At 40.4% G+C, this 26,219-nt stretch overlaps 1 protein-coding gene across 1 annotated transcript in view; it reads right to left on the bottom strand.

The window, feature by feature from the left end:
• The window catches only part of LOC147027508 (uncharacterized), a 410,973-nt gene extending 386,426 nt beyond the window's left edge, over positions 1 to 24,547 (bottom strand). The window contains exon 1 of the mRNA XM_085876519.1: positions 21,338 to 24,547. Within this exon, the coding sequence (XP_085732645.1) occupies positions 21,338 to 23,684 (2,347 nt within the window). The 5' untranslated portion in view covers positions 23,685 to 24,547. The remainder of the gene's footprint in view (positions 1 to 21,337) is intronic.
• Between the last annotated feature and the right edge of the window lie 1,672 nt (positions 24,548 to 26,219).

The following is a 26,219-nucleotide window of genomic DNA, read 5'->3' as shown; positions in this document are numbered from 1 at the left end:
ACTGAAATTTAAGCAATTCAAGTCCAGTGAATAACCTGAAATGGTACAAAGCTAAGCAGTAAACTAACAGAGGTTAAAAAAAGTTTAGGTTACCAAAAATTGAAAAATAATGTAAATTTATGTGTTGTTAACAAAGGCGCTTTTCAGGGAACAAGTAATGGGTTAGCAACTGCAGCTGTTCTGCAGCAATGGAAGTCAATTAAGCCTTGAAAGGTGATGCAAACAATTCCTGCAGGTGTCCCAACTTTTGTTGATTTGTTGCAAACCCTCTGTCTGTATAAAAGCAGTGTTGGAACAGACTGTGTTGCTACACTCTAATGACCGTTTTTACAGCCATTTTTCCCTGCTGTGCAGGGGTTTGGCTTTTTCTTGAGGCAATGTTTTATGGCCGGATGCCCTTCCTGACGCCAACCCTGGTCGCCTCTTACGACACACAGGGATATGGGACACCTATTCTAACCGGGGCATCCACCGGGACCAGTACACTGGCACTCATTTCGCCGACCTCGGAAGGATGACAGGCTGAGTCAACCCCCTGATGTTAATTCAGCAGCCAACGGGGCTTGAACTCAGGACGCTGGGATCCCAAGCCACCACCCTAACCACTAAGGCAACACCAGGCTTTGTGTTGCTACACTCTCTGAAGCATTATTTGGACAATACTGCACTGCAGGAAGGGGTGTATTGCTATCATAATGGCGAGAAAAAGACAATTAACAAAGGAAGACAGACAGATCATTATAACCCTTAAAAGTGTAGATCTTTCCTTTCGAGAAATTGCAAAGTAAGCCAAGGTGTCAGAGAGTACAGTTTGCTACACCATCAAAAGGCACTTGGAAACTGGAGGAAATTCTGACAGGAAGAGGTCAGGCAGACCCAAAGCCACAACACAATCAGAAGACAAATATCTGAGAGTCAACAGCCTGCATGACAGGCGGCTCACAGGACAGCAGCTTCAGGTGCAGCTTAACACTGGTCGAATTAAGGAAGTCTCAGTTTCAACTGTGAAGAGAAGACTTTGAGCTGCAGTTTTGACAGGTCGAGTGGCAATAAGAAAGCCATTGCAAAGATGGCAAAATATGAAAAAGAGGCTTGCCTGGGCCATGAAGCACCGCCAGTGGACTACTGAAAACTGGAAGAAGGTCTTATGGACCGATGAATCAAAATTTGAAATCTTCGGTTCATCACGCAGGGTTTTTGTACGCCGTCGAGTAGATGAAAGGATGGTTCCTCAGTGTGTGAAACCAACTGTCCAACACGGAAGAAGAAGCGTGATGATCTGGGGCTTTTTTACTGGATCCAGTCGGCGACTTGCACAGAGTGACTGGCACCCTGAACCAAAAGGGCTACCACAGCATTTTGCAGTGCCATCCAATACCCTCTGGTCTATGCATAGTTGGTCAGGGGTTCATCCTACAGCAAGATAACGACCCAAAACATACCTCCAGGTTATGTCAGAACTGCCTTAGAAGAAAAGAACAAGACGGTAGGCTTCAAATCATGGAATTGCCAGCAGTCTCCAGACTTAAACCCCATCGAGCTGGTTTGGGATGAACTGCACAGAAGGGTGAAAGCAAAGCAACCTACAAGTGTAACAAATTTGTGGGAATTTCTGCAACAGTGTTGGGAAGAACTTTCCAAACAATATTTGATTTCTAGTGTTGAAAGAATGCTACGAGTATGTTCAGATGTTATGTCTGCAAAAGGTGGCTACTTTGATGAGTCAAAAAATTAGATTAAATTTTGTTCAACAAAACGACTCCATGTTTTTTATCTGCAATTGTTTATTTGTTCTATGCTTTCATTGCAGAGTACATTGAAACATTAAATTGCTTAAATTTCAGTAAAAACTAAAAATGGGAGTCTAAAACTTTTGACTGGTGGTGTACATTTTTGAAATATCATTCCATACATAGTTTTTGGTCCTATCTCTCAATAGTGAAGAATCACTGAAACATTAAATCATTCTCGTATCCAGATCTTACTTCGGATCTTCACCAAAAGCAAATCAATTCGTCCTTGTGACACATGCAACCTATCCACCAAGTTTCACCTGAATCCTTCCACAACTTTTTGAGATATTATGCTATAGATCATTTTAGACTTATCTCTCAATGGTGAAGAATCAAGTAAAAAATTTGAGTAGTCGGATCCAGATCCGGATCTTTACGAAAATCTAATCAGTTCGTCCTCGTCACACACCGAACCTGTCCACAACTTTTTGAGATATCCTGCACAAAGACAAACAGACAAACAAACAAATAAAAATTACCCCCGTGTGGGGGTGACGGTGATCTCTATAATACCACAAGTTCTCAATGTTCAGTTCAGGTAACCGCGAAACAGTCCAAACTAACCGTTTAGATTGAAATAGTTTACAGAGATACACTCGCATAATACGACTAATGACATAATTAATAAACATGTATTGTTCATTTAGTACCCGGATGAACACATCAGAATCACCAGAAAGTGCAATACGTGTTTTTCCGGTCCGTCCACTCTCTGGGGATATTTCACTTCCGGTTGTAGAAAAAAAAAAGGAAAAATAGGCTTAGCTCTCGGAGATTATGATAATCGTGGAGATTATTCTTCACTGATTATAATGAAACTTTCAGAATGAAAATTGGTCAAGTATTTATAGAGATATTGAGGTTTGAAAAATCGTTAGAGCTAGCAAATTCATTAATGATTAATTCCACAGAAGTTTCGTGACACTGCACAAAGTAACATGTCAGGTATGAAAAAACATTTTGTATGCCAGATTCATTAATTATCAATTCATTAATTAAGGAATGTACTCATTGATATATTAATCAGAAAGCCCGAAGCATGTAGCATAATTTATCACTTATCCCCTCATCCGGGATCCGTGGCCTCGCCCCACAGCCTGCAGCCCTATGTCCGCCAGTGATTATGTTAGATATTGGCACGATCGAGAGGAGCCTGCGAATCATCCCTGCTGATGCACTGAATTGATGTAATCGTTCGGCCAGAATATTCGTCGTCAAGATGTTGCGTGATTAAATCACCAACACAGTCACTCAAATTTATACCGCCGACATATTTCTTAACAATCACCTTCGCCCCAGAAACCACAGTCAATCTGAACCACGCTGGCCACTGCTCAGACGCCATGACCGGACTACTGCGCAGTTCTACTACGCAGTTTGGTTAAAGATGACTCGGCATTTTGGCGCGCGCGCACAAAATTATATTTTGAAAATAAATGCCGACGTTTACATTTCGGGTTTTGAAACTTTTGCACCTTCGGCGGAAAATGTATAAATATAAAAGGCTAAAAATGTGTTTTATATTTATATTTCATTTCTAATTCCTTCCTTCTTTGCGAATCGCATCGGTGTCTTTTGCCATCTTCCAGATCACGTGACGATCAAACGGGAAGGAAATCCAAAAATCTGTCCGGTTCGATACAAGATAATATTTTTTACTATCATAATCAATAAACAGTTGCCGAATATCTTGTAGAATGGCAGACTAGATAGGTTTTGAAAATGGCGATTTTTTAACTCATGTGACCTCGTGACCTTGACCCTGACCTTGAACCTGGACAAAAGTTATATCGTTGTGCAACACTCATCGACCTCTACCCACATACTGAGTTTCATCAAAATTGGAAAGAAAAATTGTTGACGGACGTACGGACATTTGGTCCGGTTTTATTAGGTCATCTCGGTAGAGATGACCTAAAAATGGCCCATAGGGCCAGGACTTGACGAAATTCATTGCTCATGTATTAATATATGAGCGTAGCGTACGCAATACGCAGTGTACACCCATCAGCATGCGTATAATAACACACACTCATCACTATACATCTATGTTTTAAGTTTCAAATGAATCCGATAAGATTTTGCAGAGTTATTGAGAGAAAAAAAATCAGGCCCGGTGCGGCTTATATTGCTGACTTCACGTGCGTATCGCGTGCGTATTACGCGACGCCTACTCAAAGGTTTTTTCTAGAATTGCAATATGAGAGAATAGATCTGAACCCCATAGATCTGAACCCCAAGGTTCAGATCTGCGATGAGAGGATTGTGTAATATTAGAGGCCGAGGAGATTCGTTTTAAATTCCGTTAAATTGTTCACTGTGAATGGTAATTTTTCTGAATATTTGGTGGCATTATGATTCATAAGTGATCATGACTACCATGAAAAAACCGTAGATAGCACTTACCATGTTAAATTAAAATACCTGTCACCTCGGTAATCCGTAACGGATGTGACCAATTTTTAATCCAGTCAAAGATACTCTCCTCCTACGTCCGTGTTTCAAATTTGAAAGGAATCCGTTAAGATTTGGCGGAGACATGAATGTTTGAAAATCGGCCCATGCTAAAAGATAAGGATTTTTGCCATTTTCAGGAATTTTTCCTGACCTTGACCTTAGATCATGACGTGCCAAAAGTTATAGGATTCTATTCTGGTGGCCAATAAGTCCATTGGTGAAGTTCCATGACATTCCGACTCGAAATGCGACCTGTAGAACGAGACGTACACACAAACAAACAAAACAAACCAACATACTCGACAAAATCGTAGATTTCGTCAAGTAACAAGAAGAAGACATCGTGCAGAGAACGATGCTTGCAAAATCCATAAAACAAATTTGACCTCAAAAATAATTTCTGGTTTAATTCAATGACCAAATATACAAATCCTCTTCAAATTTCAACTGAATTGGAGGAAAATCGAGGATTTTAGAAATACCACCGTAATTGTTGACCTTGTGCCTATGTTGACCTTTTGTCCTGACTTCAAAAACAAGAGGCTTATTGCTTATGAGAAACTCTACCATGTGGTGAAGTTTCGTGAAGATCCGTTTAAAATTGTGACCTGTTGGCGATAAACATAAAAACAAGACAAAGACGTCGTGTAGATCACGATACTTGCAAAATCCACCCCCTCTCCAAAGGTTGCCATGGATATATCAAATTGTCCATTTCATGAAGATTAAAATTCACAATCTTAATCAAAGTTCAGGTCAATCGGATGAAAATTGACGATTTTTCAGATTGAAATTTGATGATTTTAGAAGTTTGACCTTGAGTTGACCTTTGACCTCAAAAATAGTTGGTTTCCCAATTCAGTGACACAATATGCAAATCTTGTTCAACTTTCAAGTCAATCAGATGAAAAATGACGATTTTAGAAATTCGACCTCAAGATGACCTTTGACCTCAAAATCACGAGGCTTCTCAGTTGAGACTACCTCTATAGCGTAGTAAAGTTTCATGATTATCAGTTTAGAATTGTGACCTGTAGGCGACAAACAGATCGACAGACAGACAGAATAACAAAATTGACTAACCGATATACTTGAGAAATCTTCGATTTTGCAATTAACAAACAACAAAGGAATGAAACCATAACCTCCTTCACCTTCGGTGGCAGAGGTAATAAATACAGAAAACAACTCCTAGCATATTTTCACTCTGCTGAAGGGCAGCAACATGGCATTGGAGGAAAAGGCTGCTCGGTTTAATCGTGTCTGCACAACAAATTGATGTGCACAAAACCTCACATTTCACAACTTCTAAAGTCATCGAGGCAGACAAACTTTGTGAGAAACAGTTAAACCCAAGCAGAAGCTGTCAAGACTTTGTCAAGGCGAGAGTGTAATTTTTTGTTTTTGTGGAAATAACCCCAAATAAGGCATAAAGCCACTCAAGGTAAGAGGTTACAGGAAAGTTTGAAAGAGTCAAGGCAAAACAAATAAAAGAAAGACGAAAAGACGAAGAAAACAAAGACTGCCACAGAAATACCAAAAAACATTCCCAAGAGAGGTGTTGTTCAAAGCGAAGTGCACACCACCTCAAAATACATGACAAAAATAAAACAATAATATGGAATAGGCAAAGCCACCAAGCGAACGTAGAATTCTTCTTACATTCGATGCTGCAATTTCCGGTTACTTCGGCCTGGATTCGGGATCAGCGATCAAATAATGTAAATCACCATTAAAAATTATTTTTGATGATGCGGGAGATATCTTTATTATAAAATTAGGTTGACTTAAAACTGCTAGAGGATTTACTCTCGAGTTTTGTTGTTAATTTTTTTCGTCATGAAGGTGTGATTGGGTATACTATAGATCAAATTAATTATTTGTGCATTTCTATAACCGTGATAACACGACTGCATATTACCTCAACATTACCTTCACAACAACAACTACACCGCCAAGAACAGGATCTCATCTGAAAAAAGAAATATTACCTCAACATTACCTTCAAAAAACTACACTGCCGAGAATAGGACGTCATCTAAAAAAATTAATATTACCTCAACATTACCTTCACAACAACAATTACACCGCCGAGAACAGGATCTCATCTAAAAAAATTAATATTACCTCAACATTACCTTCACAACAACAACTACACCGCCAAGAACAGGATCTCATCTGAAAAAAGAAATATTACCTCAACATTACCTTCACAACAACTACACCGCCGAGAATAGGACGTCATCTAAAAAAATTAATATTACCTCAACATTACCTTCACAACAACAATTACACCGCCGAGAACAGGATCTCATCTAAAAAAATTAATATTACCTCAACATTACCTTCACAACAACAACTACACCGCCAAGAACAGGATCTCATCTGAAAAAAGAAATATTACCTCAACATTACCTTCACAACAACAACTACACCGCCGAGAACAGGATGTCATCAAAAAAAATTAATATTACCTCAACATTACCTTCACAACAACAACTACACCGCCGAGAACAGGATCTCATCTGAAAAAAGAAATATTCCCTCAACATTACCTTCACAGCAACACCTAAACCGCCGAGAACAGGATGTCATCTAAAAAAAATAATATTACCTCAACATTACCTTCACAACAACAATAACACAACCTTGAAAAGGATCTCATCTGAAAAATTTATATTACCGAAACATTATACCTCAACATAACCTTCACAACAACAACTACACCGCCAAGAACAGGACCTCATCTAAAAAAATTAATATTACCTCAACATTACCTTCACAACTACAACGAAACCGCCCAGAACAGGATCTCATCGAAAAAAAAATATATTACCTCAACATTATACCTCAACATTACCTTCACAACGACAACTACATCGCCTCAAACAGGATCTCATCTAAAAAAATTAATATTACCTCAACATTATCTTCACAACGACAACTACACCGCCTCGAACAGGATCTCATCTGAAAAAATAAATATGACCTCAACATAACCTTCACAACAACAATAACACAACCTTGAAAAGGATCTCATCTGAAAAATTAATATTACCTCAACATTATACCTCAACATTACCTTCACAACAACAACTACACCGCCGAGAACAGGATCTCATCTAAAAAAGTAAATATTACCTCAACATTATACCTCAACATTACCTTCACAACAACAACTACACCGCCGAGAACAGGATCTCATCTAAAAAAGAAAAAATTACCTCAACATTATACCTCAACATCACTTTCACAATGACAACTGCACCACCAAGAACAGGATCTCATCTAAAAAAAAAAATATTACCTCAACATTACCTTCACAACGACAACTACACCGCCAAGAAAAGGATCTCATCTAAAAAAAAATATTACCTCAACATAACCATCACAACGACAACTACACCGCCTAAAATAGGATCTCATGTAAAAAAAAAAATATATATATATATATATATATATATATATATATATATATATTACCTCAACATTATACCTCAACATTACCTTCACAACGACAACTACACCGCCTAGAACAGAATCTCATCTAAAAAATTAATATTACCTCAACATTATACCTCAACAATACCTTCACAACAACAACTACACCGCCGAGAACAGGATCTCATCTAAAAAAGTAAATATTACCTCAGCATTATACCTCAACATTACCTTCACAACATCAACTACACTGCCAAGAACAGGATCTCATCTAAAAAAAAATATATTACCTCAACATTACCTTCACAACAACAACTGCACCGCCGAGAACAGGATCTCATCTAAAAAAATTAATACTACCTCAACATTATACCTCAACATTACCTACACAACAACAACTACACCGCCTAGAACAGGATCACATCTAAAAAAAAAATATATATATATATATATATATATATATATATATATATATATATATATATATATATATATATATATATATATATATATAACCTCAACATTATACCTCAACATTACCTTCACAACGACAACTACACCGCCGAGAATAGGATCTCATCTAAAAAAAAAAAATTACCTCAACATTACCCTCACAACGACAACTACACCGCCAAGAACAGGATCTCATCAAAAAAAAAATATTACCTCAACATTACCTTCACAACGACAACTACACCGCCAAGAACAGGATCTCATGCAAAGAAAATATATACAAATACATATATATATATATATATATATATATATATATATATATATATATATATATATATATATATATATATACATATATACACATATATACATATATATATATATATATATATATATATATATATATATACATATATATATATATATATATATATACATACAAATACATATATATATATACATACAAATACATATATATATACATACAAATACATATATATATATATATATATATATATATATATATATATATATATATATATATATATATATATATATATATATATATATATATATATATATATATATATATATATATGTATATATATATATATATATATATATATATATATATATATATATATATATATATATATACACATACATACAAATACATATATATATATATATATATATATATATATATATATATATATATATATATATATACACATACATATATATATATATATATATATATATATATATATATATATATATATATATATATATATAAATACATATATACATATATATATATACATATATATATATATATATATATATATATATATATATATATATATATATATATATATATATATATATATATATATATATATATATATATATATATATATATATATATATATATATATATATATATATATACATACTAATACATATATATATATATATATACATACCAATACATATATATATATATATATATATATATATATATATATGTATATATATATATATATATATTCCCTCAACATGATACATCAACATTACCTTCACAACGACAACTACACCGCCAAGAACAGGATCTCATCTAAAAAAAAAAAATATTACCTCAACATTACCTTCACAACAACAACTGCACCGCCTAGAACAGGATCTCATCTAAATAAATTAATATTACCTCAACATTATACCTCAACATTACCTTCACAACGACAACAACACCGCCAAGATCAGGATCTCATCAAAAAAAAAAATTACCTCAACATTACCTTCACAACGACAACTACACCGCCTCGAACAGGATCTCATGTAAAGAATATATACATATATATATATATATATATATATATATATATATATATATATATATATATGTATATATATATATATATATATATATATATATATATATATATGTATATATTGTTGTGGTTGACGAAATTCGCAAACCACCATTCAGGTCCCTTAGGTGAGATATCTCGTTAAGTATATGTGTAGTTAGGCCCAAACCCGTTGTTTAGAGGGAATAAATGTCATTCATGCGGGCTGCGACCCTTCTAGATAGCCGTTTTTCTTTTACTATCTTTATTTTGGACCAGCCGCCATTACTACCACCACCAACCACGTCTCAACAGCCATCACACAACAACCACCAACCGCAACGCCGCTTCACAACAACAGCCACGACCTTTACCGTCACAACTCGCCCTCGCAACCATCGCATCACCGTCATTCCCACGCCGCTTGTGGGCACCGATACTGGACTCGTGCAGGGCGCGCACCGAGCAGGGGTGCAAAAGCGCCGGCCTTTCCGAAGAAAACGGATCAAAAACGACTCACGCCCACTTCTGTTCCGTCCTATCGGCGAGCGTGTGGCGATTTGGCCCCACCTCCAGGTGCGTTGGAGTAATATCGCTATATGCAAATTCATGGATCAAAAAGCATTCACGCCCACTTTTCCTCGGTCCAATGGGGAGCCAGTTAGAGGTGAAGGGTCGGAGGTAAAGGGTCGAAGGTGAAGGAGCGAGGCCACGGGGCATATAAGGGGCCGCGCTCGCCAAACAGAGCAGTTCGGAGGGGAGAGAGAGTGAAGAGTTCGGAGCCAGTGAAGAGTTGGGACGAGTCAAGAGAGGAGACGGAGAGGGCGGTTGGACGGAGCCGTGGAGAGGTGGCGGCGGCGAAGGCGGTCGAGGGGGTGCTCGTGTCGGAGTCGGGAGCTGCGGTGGGAGAGGCCGGCGGCGCGACCGAGGTCGTGGTGGAGACGCTCGTCGCGGGACCCGAGACAGGGAGATATCCTCCTTCCCCCCGAGCATCAACAACCCCCTCCTGTTTCCCCCCGCGCTGAGATAGTGCGAGAAGGGGGCCCCGTTCCCACCCCCTACCAGACAATGTCCGCGAGGCCCGCGGAGTCGGGGCGCCACCGCCATCTTGCGGCTCATCATCAGACGGGTAGGCCCGACGCGGTCTCGCCCCAGGCCCGCCTACCCCCCTCATCCTTGAGGGTGGTCCTTTTCTTTTGCTTTGAGTGTATGTGTTGTCGGCGCCGTCTGTGAAGTAAAACTGTATAAGTGTTGCCGCGTTCTCGGTAGTCGGTTAGCTCTGCATTGTCTTTTGCTTTTACATTTGCTTTTTGTGCATTATTGTGTGTTTCTTCTTCTTCTTTTACATTTGCTTTTGGTGTAATTGGAAATGTGTGCTTTCCATTCATCGCGAAATAAATGTGCTTTATGTTGAACTGTTTTCCCGTTTCGCTTCGTCTTTTCCTTTATTGAATCTCCATCTTACTTCACGTAAAGGGTTGGTCGTGGGCTAAAACGCCCGATAATTAATCGAACCGTCGAGGCCGACGATAACACCGCTCGGTTATCCCGATAGTACGGAACGGGTCGCTTAAAGTGGCCCGTGTCCGAAGTCGACCTGCGGCGAGGTGCGATCGCCCGGTCTACCCTCCGTGTGGGTACTTAGGTAGGTCGAATTTGGCGAGCAACCCTATCCCAAGCGGGGGCCGATTGGCACGATCGTGGTGAGGCCGAAAGGTCCACCCGTGACTAGTTCCCGGCGTTAGTCCGAGAGGGTCACGACGGGATTGTCCGTCCGGTGGGCGACGTGCCGCGAGTCGAGTTACGTGGCCGTTCGCACGCCGGCGGGCGCGAATCCGCAACAATATATATATATATATATATATATTTATATATATATATATATATATATATATATATATATATATATATATAAAATATATGTATATATATATATATATATATATATGTATATATATATATATATAAGTATATATATAATATATGTATATATATAATATATGTATATATATAATATATGTATATATATATAATATATGTATATATATATATATATATATATATATATATATATATATATATATAATATATGTATATATATAAATATATATATATATATATATATATATATATATATATATATATATATATATATATTCCCTCAACATTATACATCAACATTACCTTCACAATGACAACTACACTGCCAAGAACAGGATCTCATCTAAAAAAAAATATATTACTTCAACATTATACCTCAACATTACCTTCACAACGACAACTACACCACCAAGAACAGGATCTCATCTAATATATATATATATATATATATATATATATATATATATATATATATATATATATATATATATATATATATATATATATATCTATTACCTCAACATTATACCTCAACATGACCTTCACAACAACAACTACACTGCCGAGAACAGGATCTCATCTGAAAAAATTAATACTAGAAGCGAACGTAGAATTCTTCTTACATTCGCTTCTGACTTTACCTATAACTTGTTCTCAACTGTATACGCAATGTCCGGTCACTTCAGCCTGGATTCGGGATCAGCGATCAAATAATGTAAATCACGATTTATAATTATTTTTTGATGATGCGGGAGATATCTTTATTAAAAGCAGTGGAGGAAATATACACCATGTCTGATATTTGGGTCTTTCATGTCTCCGACGATACCTTTATCTCCCGGCATGCATCATTCCCCATGACAAAAAACTGGAAGCAAAAAAAAAAACCGGAAGCAAAAGGGTCATAGCCAACGACACAGATTCCAAAATTGCCTGGTTATTGTGTTGTTGATGTTGTTGTTGTTGTTGTTGTTGTTTCCAATTCTCTCATTTGCACGCGTTAAGTATGAAGCTCACTACGTTCGCTAATAATAATAAAGTTCAACTACAAAGCACTGACGAAATGTTGTGACACTCGATGAAGATTCATAATACATGACAATACATGTTTACTCACAAATAAAAACGGCATTTCAACATGACTTTGAATTTGTCGCATAAAGTATCAAAGCAAATATATATAATATATATATAAACCGGTACATGATAGCGCAAACATTTTAGGGCGACCTTACGTACCATTCTCCTGCGGTGTGCAGTATCAAGTTTCGTTCAAATCGGGCAACGAAAAAAATGATTTAAAAAATCAATTCCCGATTAAGTCAAGTACTCTTTGGGAGAATTTGATCAATGCAAACAACCGAGCGGTATAGTTCGCTGGAGCTGTCTTTTTTTTTTCCTTGAATTGATTTTTTTCATCAACCGCTGCCACAACGGGAACCAAACGGGTTCACGGGTCGTCTAGTTACAAATAAATTTGTACAAAAGAAATGATTGTATTATGATTGGTGTAAATCATGCAAAAATAGCATATCTGTGACGTCAATCTCTGCAACAATGTGTGAAGAGGCGAGCGTAGCATGCCAATCCACCTGAGTAACACATAAAACAAACAAATAAACTTATTCTTATGGTTCGATACAACTCAATTTATTTTTTATTTTAAAAATACAAATTCCCATCGATTACGACCAGGCTAATATAAAATAAAATTCCAACACACATTAACATTCACTGTTGGATCAGTGTAAAGTTCACCAGCGACCTAAGTGCAGTTGTCTTTTTGTCGAAGACAATTTATTTCATGGACATTCATCTTCTCTATGCTTCAGTAGTTCTGTACCGTGTCCAAATGAATTCCTTTTGTGAGCAGGACCACTCAAATATGACATTAGTCACCGTGGCAGATGGAGCACTGCACCCATCAATGCACGTTGGATAATAAGTACAGCAAAACATTCTAAAGCCATGCAAGTATTATGGTGTATGTAGAAAACAAACAAATAAACAAACAAACAAAAAAACATGACACAGATAACACCCCGACTGCCCCACGGAAACCCTCCTATAATGAAGCTTGTGCTCCAACAGCCATGAACTACCTGTTTTAAATTATTGACAACTATAATTACTTCTTCATCTCAAAGTGAAATAAATAGTTGCCAGGATGGATGTAGGCACAGGAGATATGCAAATTGGTCTGCTGATCTCACGATTCTGCGTTCACAACAACCGCATGGATGAGCAAACACATACATATGGCAGTGTTGAAGTCCCATTTGCAGCATGGACACAAAAATCGGGAACAGACAAATCCCAAGGTCGAGAAAGAAAAGCTTAAAACTTTTAAACAGCTCAAGAAATAAAGCAACCTCTTCACCCCCTCTAATCCAAATCTCATAATGATTCTGTGGGAATGGCTTGGAGTTGAGGGTCATACTCTGAGCAGAATAAATCATGCATCGCTTCCTCCTTGTGCCGTTCAGCCTTGCCTGTTCATAGAATGTCTATCTTTCAGTAACCTTCTCACACAACCAACATATCACACTTTCTCCGGCCATAAAGAACATCTGGTATTGTTTTTGTTTCATTTGCAACAAAATGAATGGAATCCATCAAACACAAGTCCACTCGACTTCATTCGAGTTTTCAGCAACACCATGCAAAAACATTTAAATACAATGCATGCTTCCTGTGATAGTTTGTTTTGAACATTCCTGTTGAAAAACAAAAGGGGCATCTTGACAATTATACTGCTGAAAGCATTATTAAAGATCAATCAACATGTTTTTGGGGAAACTTCTCACCTCAAAGATCAATTGCCATATTTTTCGGCCGATAAGTCAAATTTGCTAATTTCCTCATTTTTCTTTCCTTCATTCATGGATATGCCTGGTGTTGGCTTAATGGTTGGAGTGGTGGGCTTGGGACCCTAGGATCCTGAGTTCAAACCCTGCTTGGCTATTGAATTAATACCAGGTGGGGTTGACTCAGCCTGTCATCCTTCTGAGGTCGGCAAAATGAGTACCAGCATGCTGGGATCCTGTGTCGGAGTGGAGACCCGTCCAGGATTGTGCCCAATAGCCCAGGAGATGGTTAGGCAGCACCAACGCTCTGCACAGAGAATGATCCCATTGGATGGATTCATAGATAAGTCTATTTGGAGTACAAGACAAAGCAAAATCAACTACGGTGGAGAGCAAAACTGTCAGTCAAACCAACGGAGGTGTAAATTACTCCTTGACACTCACAATGTGTGCTGCTTACGGTACTTCAATATTAACGAGATGCTTTGTGCAAAATATTTGAATTACTTTGTGGGCGACCTTTTGGAGAAATGTGGAATGTAAATAGTTTGTTTTGTTTTGTTTTTTTCCACTGGAAGTCCTGGCCTTGGCAAACATTAGACAATGATTTCTGTACAGTGGAGTGTACAACATTTATAAATTGAAATTTTTAAGGACCCTTCTCAACACATGATTTGTCTTCGCATAAATGCCGATTCGTATCTCTCCGGCACTCTGATCGCCCCATCTCTCGGCACCTCGGTGACGACTTCAACACTCCGGATTTGCTGCGTATCCCAATTGCAGATTCGTACAATGACTCACCCGAAAGCCCAATCAGGGTGGGGGGGGGGGGGAGTGCCGCATCACTCCAGACTTAGCTCCTTCAGTAAACTCACGCTTAACGTTGTAGTCAACATTCTTGAAAAGTGAAACTTGAACTGAAACGACTTTAAGTGAATCAAATTTCCCCACAATAATGAATGTAAAATAGGGGGGGTTAGGTTCCAGGGAAATTTTCAAGTATAGACTTTGATTTTAATTAAAAAAAAAACATAATGATTTTCAAGATGGTTTAAAAAAAATAAATCTGGAAGTTTAATGTAATTGTAGCTAATGTAATATACACCAGCTGATGAGGGTGATGTATCGCACATTATATGAGCATATGTTTGGATTGAGAAGGTGATTTGTGTTCTTCAGTGTTCAAGTATATAATGCAATTTAAATTAAATAAAGATTGTAAAAGTCGTATAAATTAATTAATTCCAGGTTTTTCCACAGTTTATGCAGTGGCGATGACACCACCCTATCTAACACGTTACACATTAGTTATTTGTGCCTGTTGTTTGTGTCCTTTATAACGTCCTTAAAATAGTAAGTTTCCTGTTTGGAATTTGTTTCACTGGCAGGCAGGCACAGAGTAAAATGTTATCACTGCTGTCTGTGCATGTGCAGTCAAGACAAACTCAGAAGCAAAGTACTATTAAACGGCAAACTTGTCTTCCGATTCATGTTGCGATTTGTGTTCAAAATTTAACATTCAATTCAAATAAGTTGTTCCTTGATAATAAACTGACAAGACATACGGATGGACACGAACCAATTTCTTAACCCCACTTTTTGCTTCAGGTACGAGGAGTAATCACATTTTGTAGTGCATCACCATACACTCGTAAGTACTTCTACCATATGACAAATACTCACAAATAAGACATCTCTATGAAAATGTAATGAAGACGTTACTAAAACATCATGAAGCTTAAAATTAAATTTGTGCTTCAATCAACAGGATAGAGAGACAATGAGAAAGGGAGGGGTAGAAGTAAATTTATCGGGATGTGGAAAGATATACAAGCGAGTGTTGAAGATCACATGTCATTAAGTTAAAGGTGGAATGGTCGCATTAAAAAAAATTTTTTTTTTTTAATCTTAAATTATAAACCAGTTTTAACAGTTAGTTGTCTTGGACGTAACCATCAAAATATTGTTGGTTCAAAAACAAACAAACAAAAAAAAACATGACAATGGCTAAAAACAATGTTTAAATAAACAAGAGCGAAGTCAATGATGTGCCATTGCAAATCCCCATGTTTCCCACCAAAAGCAAAGTTGAAAATGGCAAAAAGTTCCACCAAGAATGACCCAATATCAAATTTAGAGTTAAAAAGAATCTTCTGCTTTGACCCCTGTGACCTCAAGTCCCAACCTCTAGGGCATGAACCTGGGGTCAAATCCAAAAAAACATCACGACAAATTTCATGTGCCCACCAATGTTGATTACATACACAAACATTCAATGAAGGACAAATAAACGTTATATTAAAAGGTTAAAAAAAAAAACATTAAAGTATACAATATAGGAAACTAAAGAACAAAATATCCTCATAAATTCATGGAAATCAACACGATAGTATGGAACGAATGGCAATTCCATCACACGTACATACAACATCATTTAAATGTTATGGGATATGCAGCAGGAAAACCAGCTGTTGTGACTGTCTTCAAAAGAAAACATGAACAAAGGCCAATCGCCAGCCGATGTAAAAATCCTTCCAGCAGCATCATCATAATATAATGGGCGTAAGCCTGGAACTTCGAACACACTTTTCTCCGAACATATTCTGTTCATACTTCCAAAATCTTCACATTATGTGTTCCATGTATTTACGCAGGTGATAGCGGATTCAACAAATCGAACATAAATAGAATTTTCAGAGGGAATCGATGACGTCACAATCAGCAGCGTTCGCCGGCAAACTGACGACCGGGTTCCAGATGATGTGCTTTACTTAACTAAGTCCATGAGTTCAGGACATTTGTTAAACTCAGCATTTACGACTTTTATCCTGCCATGTCGTTAATCTGTTGATGGAGGTAATATAGAAACGATGAATATGTCAAATCATTTGTGTTACTCATCCGGCATGATGCGTCAAGGGCAACAATCTAAAGCGACCGGTCTCAAACGCTACCATGGGCACCCAGACACACCACCAATATGAACTGAGCTGTTGAATGCGGCGCAAAACATCCAAAGAAACTACCGTAACCGAGTACTGTGATCCGTCCTGTCCCCCATACCCATCGTAGATGGGTATCTGCTAGTTGGTGGAATTGGAGGAAGAGGGGAGAGAGTAGCGAAAATACTGTGTTCCTGAATTTATTTAACTATAATGCTTTAAAACGTTAGTGACAAGTTCTAGTATTTATGGAATATGTGCCCTTTTAAAGAGGACATAAAGCAGGGTGTACTGAGTACTGTCTCCATTTCGTTTGTATACGTTAGAGATCCCATGGTGCATTTCAAAAAGAGTACATTGCTGTGTGCTGGTGTCCTGGCTAAAGGCCCTGCTTGGGGTCAGCTGTATAGCCTGTTCTCCACCTTACGTAAATACAGTTTAGGCTACAAAATTGATCATATATTAATGCACTCACATGCATCATCATCATCATCATCATCATCATCATCATCATGCCTGGAGTTGGCTTAATGGTTAGGGTGGTGGGTTTGGAATCCTAGGATCCTAAGTTCAAATCCTGCTTGGCTGTTGAATTAATATCAGGTGGGGTTGACTCTACCTGTCATCCTTCAGAGGTCAGCAAAATGAGTGCCAGCTTGCTGGTATCCTGTGTTCGAGTGGTGACCCGTCCAGGATTGTGCCCAATAGCTCACAAGACTGTTTAAGCAGCACCAATGCTCTGAACAGAGTATGGGCCCAATGGATGGATGGATGGACGGATGGAAGGGTGGTCATCACCTGAACAAGGATATTAAATGTTCTCTCTCTGTTTTGATTATGCTGCTCCTCAAGCTCAAAAAAAAAACTTTTTTGGGGGGGGGCTCAAATGACAATCACACCATTAAAATAATCCAAGATGGGGTTCTTGAAAGATTGTTGCATGCATGACGTCTGATTAAAAATAACATCAGAAAAGGCTTCCAGTGGACCAGAGTCTTCAGCACAACGCCATATATAAACACACAGAAAATAGTTGGCAGGCAGGACAAATGTAGTACATTTTGTACAGTGTCTCGCAAGCACGAGAGCTTCATAAAAAAAACAACAGTGCACCACTCTGACCCAAGCTGCAAGGCATGCAGATTTGTTATTCATCAAATATGGTGATCCAAGTACCCCGAGAGACATTGCAATTACAGCGAGAGTTAAGGAAGGCATCAAAATGGCAAAGGAAACGAAGTTATACAATAAATACTGTACATGAAAGTTCAATGAATACTTTTTGGTAATTTAAGCACTTCAGGTCAAAAAAAGTTTCGAAAGCAAATAAGAATTTGGAAGAGAATGTAAAACATCAAATGGTTCATAAAATTTGTGTAAATACAGTACTCAGATCATGAAATAATGACCGTTTTTACAGCCATTTTTCCCTGCTGTGCAGGGGTTGGCTTTTTCTTGAGGCAATGTTTTATGGCCGGATGCCCTTCCTGACGCCAACCCTGGTCGCCTCTTACGACACACAGGGATATGGTACACCTATTCTAACCCGGGCATACACCGGGACCAGTACACTGGTACTCATTTCGCCGACCTCGGAAGGATGACAGGCTGAGTCAACCCCCTGGTGTTAATTCAGCAGCCAACGGGGCTTGAACTCAGGACCCTGGGATCCCAAGCCACCACCCTAACCACTAAGCCAACACCAGGCTTCAACTCAGATCATGAGATCAAAATATTGAAACATGCTCAACATACTGATGATACTCAAAAATAAAAGGTCTTCACAACACTACCTATGGTCTCAAAACGCACTGTTCAGATCGACGAGGTATGCAAACTCGCCTCTGAACTATCCAGACAGGGTTCGAATCTCAGACGAGCTATAAACCCTCACGTGGCGTTTCACATGCAGGGTGGTTCAGCAAAGTGTGTTCCGTCCCGAGGACGGACGAAGGACATTAAACTGGGAGTCACGTCTACCATCATGTCAGTGTAAGTTGAAGATTCCATGGTGTGCTTTTCAAAGAGGAGGCGAGCCATCGCCATCACACTGAACAATTTACAACTTCCTACATTAACCTACATGGGGCACCGTATCTGCATCACAGCTGCACCCAAGTAAATGATGCTAGCCACAGCAAAAGTGCTGTGCATGAAAAGAGGGAGTTCTCAAAACTTTTAAGCACGTAACAGGCCAAAACCTGAAGTGTTACCCCAATGGACAATCCTGGAAATAGACCGATCCCATATCGACACACGACTACTACTCTAGTAGTAGTATATAGACACGAAACAGCAGTAATCTTGGCACAAAGCTTAAATACTTACACATCATATTTCAACCGGTGCATGATCCAAGCATTTGTTGTGCATGTTGCCATTTGTACTTAAAAGTAAAAGATAGCTAGTTATAGTGAGCAGCCTGTGGCTGCTGATTGCATCATTTTCTGGGGGCGCAACTGTGCCGCTGATGCAGTGCCCTCCATTACCAGTACAGTGGTACTCATTTTGCCAACATCGGAAGATTGACAGGCTGAGCCAACCCCCTGGTGTCAATTCAATGAAAAAAAAAACAAAAAAAAACAGGGGCTCAAACTCAAGACCCTGAGATGTTAAGCCAGCCACCTCAACCGTTAAGCCACCAGGATTACAGAAAGGATGAAAAGAGAGTAACCACTAAAATTGGCGACCAATCTAAGTGGGTGGTTCAAGTTTGACCTGGATTACACGAAGTACATTTATACGCTCTGCCATTTTCCAGGTCAAATTAATTTGAACCACCCATGTAATGAGTTAACCAGCAAGAAAGCAGCAATCGGCAAATTGCAGCCACTAAAATTACACAACAGCTGAATGTCACCGAGATAACCGCAGTGTCTCCCCGCTAAGAAAACAAGGAAAAAAGCCAAACAAACGATGCAACATAATACAGGGAAATTGTGGGAATGTCTCAACAACTCGTGAAATTTGGGAATGAGTAGATTAAATATATATATATATTTTTTTTGAAGCTTCCAATACTGAAGGCAGTTGTAGAGGCCCTTGCGTGGTTATTTTGAAAGCAAGAACTGTTTGAACCAGACTCGGTAGCTGAATGGTTCGAGCATCTGCTCCAAGTCTGGGAGGTCGATGGTTCGATCCCGACCTCGGCCGAGTCATCCCAAACACTTCATGAATGGTACATGCCACTTCCTCGCTTGATGCTCAGCCTTTATAAGGGTAGAGCACGGACAAACAACCAGAGGTTGGCAACCATTTATTGCTTCATGAACAAATTTTTCAGACAGTGGGATATGGAATACTCTTTCTCACTTCTGATGTCAAATTGGTTGATACAACCACCCAGCTCAAAAAGTACAAAGCTGGTTGTCAATACTTGGTGGATTTTCCCACTGAACAACAGGAGTTTCAAACAACAGGAGGCCCTCATCGAGTCGAGTTAACAAAGTTAGCAGCAGAATGCAAAAACAAGACCTGAACAGCTTGACTCAAGAATATGCATGTGCTGGCTTGACAGGTTAAGTAAACATGTCACAGTGGTCGGCAAAGTGTCTGAACGAATGGGGCAACCAGTGTGGTTTTCCCATGATGAAAACAGCCGTATCACATTGCAACACCGGACGCCATTTCCAGGCGAGCCACGGGGGAGCCACAATATGTGCATGCTGGAAAAAGAAAAAAAACCAACAACCACCACCAGTTGCACCTCAAACAAAGTGGACTTTCAAGTCCGCATGTGCATGTCGTGCTCATTTTGCTCGGCTCTGTGCCATTTTTAAACATCATATCCACCAAGAGAAACTACCGGAGCTTTGACATCGCATGCCGAGACTCTCATCCGGCTATAACGTGCAGAAAGGAGCAATTTGGGCTCATTAGCCGAAGGTAAACCAACAGGAGTCAAAATATCTCGGGTTTCTCGCAAGACACCTGCCAGTCACCCTTAATCCCTGCTGTGCAAAAGCAGAAGAACCTTCCATGTTGTGATGGTTCCCATGGATGTGGAACCTCTCTTGGTAGGATACAATAAGACAGCTATGTGTCTCATGTAATATGCGTGTGTTGTAAACTAAGGACGCATGCTGCGTCTTTGTCACAAACATACGTTAGAGCAGAAGGAAAAAATATATATATTAAAAATGCCTCAAAATTCCAGAAATATCCAAAGGTTCTCAGACGTAACAATGCAATCACTTTGCCAGACTCACCATTTATGGTGTCACCATGACAGTTTCTAATGCCATCCGGACTGACACATATTGGTGGCTCCACATTTCCGGTGAACCTCTCTGTATTGAAACCATCTGGCCCATCCATTAACTGAACTCCGCTTAGTGCAGGTGGCAAATCCCCAAAGTCCTTACGGCCCAGAAGTCCACCAAAAAACTTTCGCAAACCTCGTTGTTCCTCTCCTGCTGGAAGAAGACCCTCCATTGTCCTACTGCGATCAAAGGAGGCATATTTGGAAGCATTGCGAGTCTGTGGCACCTGCCCGTGTGAAGAAAGCCCATGGTGAAGCCTCTGGAAAACCATGTCGTCACCTTTGCTGAGCATCTCGCCCACATCAACTGTCCTGCGCTTGTCACGACGCACCGGATTCACCTCATCGCGTTCGTAGCCTCGTTTCGCCCTTGGTCTATCATGGCTGCCCGTCTGGTTTAGCCCTGCATTATCACGGTGGCTGAGGAGACGAAAGCTGAAGCTTTTCTTCGGTCGACCGATAGTGGTTTTGGTTGTAAGCTTTTCCTCAAAATTTGTTGCTGGGCTGCTATAAAAGCCGAGTGGTGGGCTCATGCGAAGATCGGATGCAGAGGGCATCGTGGAGCCGTGGACCACCACTCCCCTGCCTTGAAGTCCTTCCCTTCTATCGGAGACAGCCATTACCTGGCTTCCTGGTCTGGTCTGGCTCAGCATTGCTGATCGTAGCATACTCGACTTATTGATCCGAGATGCAACTTCCGGCGGTGTAACCCTCTCACTTCCCTCATCCATGCTTGAACGCACATCCCCATCATGATACATGGTCTTTAATCTGGGAATGTGCAGAACATCTTCAACCAAGCCACCTTTTACCTTAACACGGCCCACGGTGTTTCTCGTTGGATCCAAGGCTGTTGATCCAAAAGCGTTACATCCTAACACTTCGGATTCATTATCTCGAAGCTTTTCTCCAAAGTTGCATTTAACGAAGTCACACTGGATGGACGAACACACACTCTTCATATTTTCCACCCGTCTGCCTGAAGTTGAGGAGCTATCAAAGTCCTCAACATCGACCTTTTCCTCCAGGGATACAATATTCGGTACATCAGAACAACTTGACTTACCCTTCTTTACAAAATCAGTTTTGATCGTATCAAGAGACCATTCTGCTGCGATCCGTCCTTCTTGAGATCGGAAGCGGGTAGAACCAGCAAAGCACTGCTGCAAACTATTACATTGGGAATCTCCATACGTCTCGGATTCATCGCAGCGGCCACGGGTCATATCAACCGAATCGGGAGAAATCGATTTGTGAACACCTGTGGCTCGCAGAGACTCATCACTTGCAAGGATTCTTTGCATTTCGACAAAAGAGTTACCGTTTGAACGCTTCATTTCCCTGCCAGCATGGCCTGGCTTACCTCTGCTTTCACATTCCATACTTTTGGAACGCTCCTTTTTGGACATATTTTCATCATAATAACGTGCTTTAGTGAGCTCAGTGTGCATTGCGGAATCCTGTGCCAACGACAATAACTTTAGATCGCACAAATGCATGCCATCAAAGCATCGGCAATTTCTCATCTCCGCTTGAGCTGCGTTTGAAGGAGCGGCTGGACCGCAGTTACCTGAATCTCGAATGACATATGCACTACTGCTAGTGCACTTAATACCCTCTCTTGGACAATTGCAGATTTCACGAGAAGCACAATCGGCATTAATTGCAGACATCTCCCCAGAGGGCATCGTCCTACACCGTCGTGCTCTTACGCTCTCAAGCAAGCCTTTGTCTTGTACTGCGCTAAGGAGACACGTTTTGGCTGCACATGCTAATGTCCCCAGTGGGGTTTCGGCTCTCTCACCATTCGAAGTGGGCACGTCGTTTCCATGAGCACGGCGAGGTCCGTCCTCAAGGCCGGGCATCCTCACACCTTCGTCTGAAATCTCCGTCGCGATGACATCTCCACGTGTAACAGTTGCTCTTGAGCTCTTCATCATTCCTTGTGGGAGTGTTCTGGAGGCCTCCTCGAATCTACCGATTCTTGCTCCTCCAAATCTCTCGCAAATGGAATACATTCGAGGAGTGAGTGAGGGCTGTCCATTACACAATTCGGTCATTTCGCTGTTCTGATCTCGATGATCTTGTGAAGCATCATTCGCATCTTCCCATTCCCAAGACTCTGCTCCATCTGACGACTGTCGTTTCACGAGAGTCAGGAAGATGTGGTAAACGGTCTTCCTCCGTGTTACGGCTACCGGGCTTGCGTCCGGTCCTTTCTCAGAGCACTTGACGAGACCGGACGAAGACTCCAAAGGCTTTGTATCACAACGTAAAGCTAAAGAAGCCTCCATGACTATCCAGATGCCTCACTTTAAAAGCCTTACAGGTGAAGTCTTTACCTGTGCTGGCAGAATTCACCGATGGCTCCCACAGTGCCGGACATGAAGACCCTTGAAGCTTCATCACTCCGTCCGTGTGTTACAACCCATTTGATGCGTGTCGCAGGACAATTGAAGACGAAGTCCTCTGCAGGTATCGTATCTCGACGACACCGATGCAACGTGGCCAGGAGGACATTTGTATCGTCCGAGATCCACAAATCTGGCAGATTCAGTTACGGATTCACAGGTGGCCACTCCACTCGGCGAGATGGCACGCGATAATCCAAATTAATAATTTATGCCGACTCGACAGAGGTGGCCAATGGCAACATCGTCTTGCAATGAGAACGTTCTTCAATCTCAACTGCGCAGGACAAATGCAAGATGCTACAAAAACCTTGAGACTGTCCAGATGTCACCACCCACAGCCACCGCGGCTTTGCTTGGTGCAACGTGTCGTTATCGGTCAACGTCTGCCAGGACAGGCAGGCACCAAAATCAAAGACGCCTAATAAACTTGACCAGAAGGCGAGTCTCGCCTCGAGGATCGTTGCTCGGCACGTGCGACGCCGGGCGAAGTGGCTGCAAGATCGCGACATCGACTCCTCCAGCAGCGGCGGCGCAGCAGTCGAGGGGTTTCCGGAGGGATGCAATTCGTGAAACGGACTCTTCGGACGGGGGAGTTCGATCGATCAGATTTGATCAATTTTCTTCGACGTGGATCTCCCACAGCTTGCCGCAACAAAACTAAAACCTAATGTGCAGCGAGTATAAGCACGCGGACACTTCAGAAGGCAATAAATATCGATAAACGCTTTGACAACACCTGGATCGCAGAGGTCCCGATCCGCAGATTGAAAAAATCCGTTGCGCGTGTTACCGTTGCACCGACTAAGAAGACCGGCATATAATGCCCGGTGTCATTGGAAAGCGCATCGTGCTGCTTTTGCTACTCAAATGATGACGTACACCTCGGGCTCATTTCGCAGTTCATACACTTGTGTGCGACAAGCAAGTGCAACGGAGTAAAAGTTCGTCGATCGGGGAAGACGATCTTCAAACGCTTCCTTTGTTTGCGTGACAGGCACACACACAGAGAGAGACCTGTTCATAAATCGGTGTAACCTCGGCACTCAGCTTCGATCTGGTGTTCAAAGCGACAGGAGCTGCTCTGATCGCACAGCTGCATCAGCATCAGACGTATTCTGTCCATCACCGCCAAGTCGATGGTCGTGCCGCCGTGCATGGGTCTCAGCCGCTCAGGTGCTGCACGCGCCCACAGGTTAAACGAACGACACACATGACTTGAACACCCCCCCCCACACTGCTTTACCTCCACCCTACCATATGTGGAATGACACGAGTCAATGTCTGCCACATGAACTCCAGGGTTGTGGAAACTTCGGACTTGATGAGGTTGATACAAGCAAGACAATGTTCTAATCAAATTGTGACATCACACTGGACCTCAATGCTACACAATATCTTGCATGCTTCCCCCCAAAACCCAATCATGGCAGTGGATGTTGCTTTCAATTTCAAGCTTGATCATGTCATCAAGAGGTCACGAAGCAGACAATACCGATGGTCTGTCTGACTGTCTGGCCGTGGGTTTTTATTTTAAAAAAAAATTTGTGCACAGGTGATTGTTAAATAGTGCTTGGGAAAGTATAGCTTGCGATTGTGCGCGCACACCTGTACGATTACGACAGTCACGTGATACTTTCTGCCACGATGTAGATCAATTGCTCCCACCAAAAAAAAAATCAACGACGAAATGCAATTTGCTGTTTGTGAAGGTCGTCGTGTTATGGCAAGTTATGCTGAACCCAAAAATCGAGACAAATGGGGTTTCAAGTTAACTGATGCAAAAGCAACATTCACAACATTACCATCTTTGTCCTGAAGCAAGAGAATGCTGCTTTGCAGGAAATAGAATGGAAAACATCAAAAAACAAAAACGGTGCTCGAAGAGCACATCGTCAGTCTCATCTCTGCATTCATTCTGAAAAAAAGATACCATCGTTAATTGAACATGCTACGATTATGGTCCATATACCCGTATCATCTATGCACCCGATTATGTCACAGAGGTTCTTGGCATGGGTTATGAACCGTCATAAATTGAATTATTCACTCACATCGGGTCATGGATCAGATATATGAAGTTTCAGATTTTTGGGGATAAGAATTTCAATTCAACCATTTATGGTGAGAAGACCACTTCTCTGATGACGTAATCGTGATCACCCAATATACCCCATGGGGGAGTTGATGACATATGCCAAGTTTGTATTTTTTTCGTTGGGGAAAAACTGATGTCCAAGTTTTACCTTTAATCTAGTATGTCTGCCATAACATGTATGATTTCAGAGCTCAGAATAAAAAATTCTCCACGGGCAGTCCCCTCCTATGTTTAAAGTTTTGCATCGATCAGACAAGCGGTTGCAGAGAAAACCATTTGAACCATGTGTTATGCATGCGGTGCTTGTGGGAGATGGTTAC

Source organism: Eptatretus burgeri, chromosome 4, assembly GCF_056783735.1.
Source record: "Eptatretus burgeri isolate ZD-2024b chromosome 4, Ebu_testis_v1, whole genome shotgun sequence".
In the NCBI taxonomy this organism is placed as follows: domain Eukaryota; kingdom Metazoa; phylum Chordata; class Myxini; order Myxiniformes; family Myxinidae; genus Eptatretus; species Eptatretus burgeri.
This window is presented reverse-complemented; position numbering and strand designations above follow the sequence as displayed.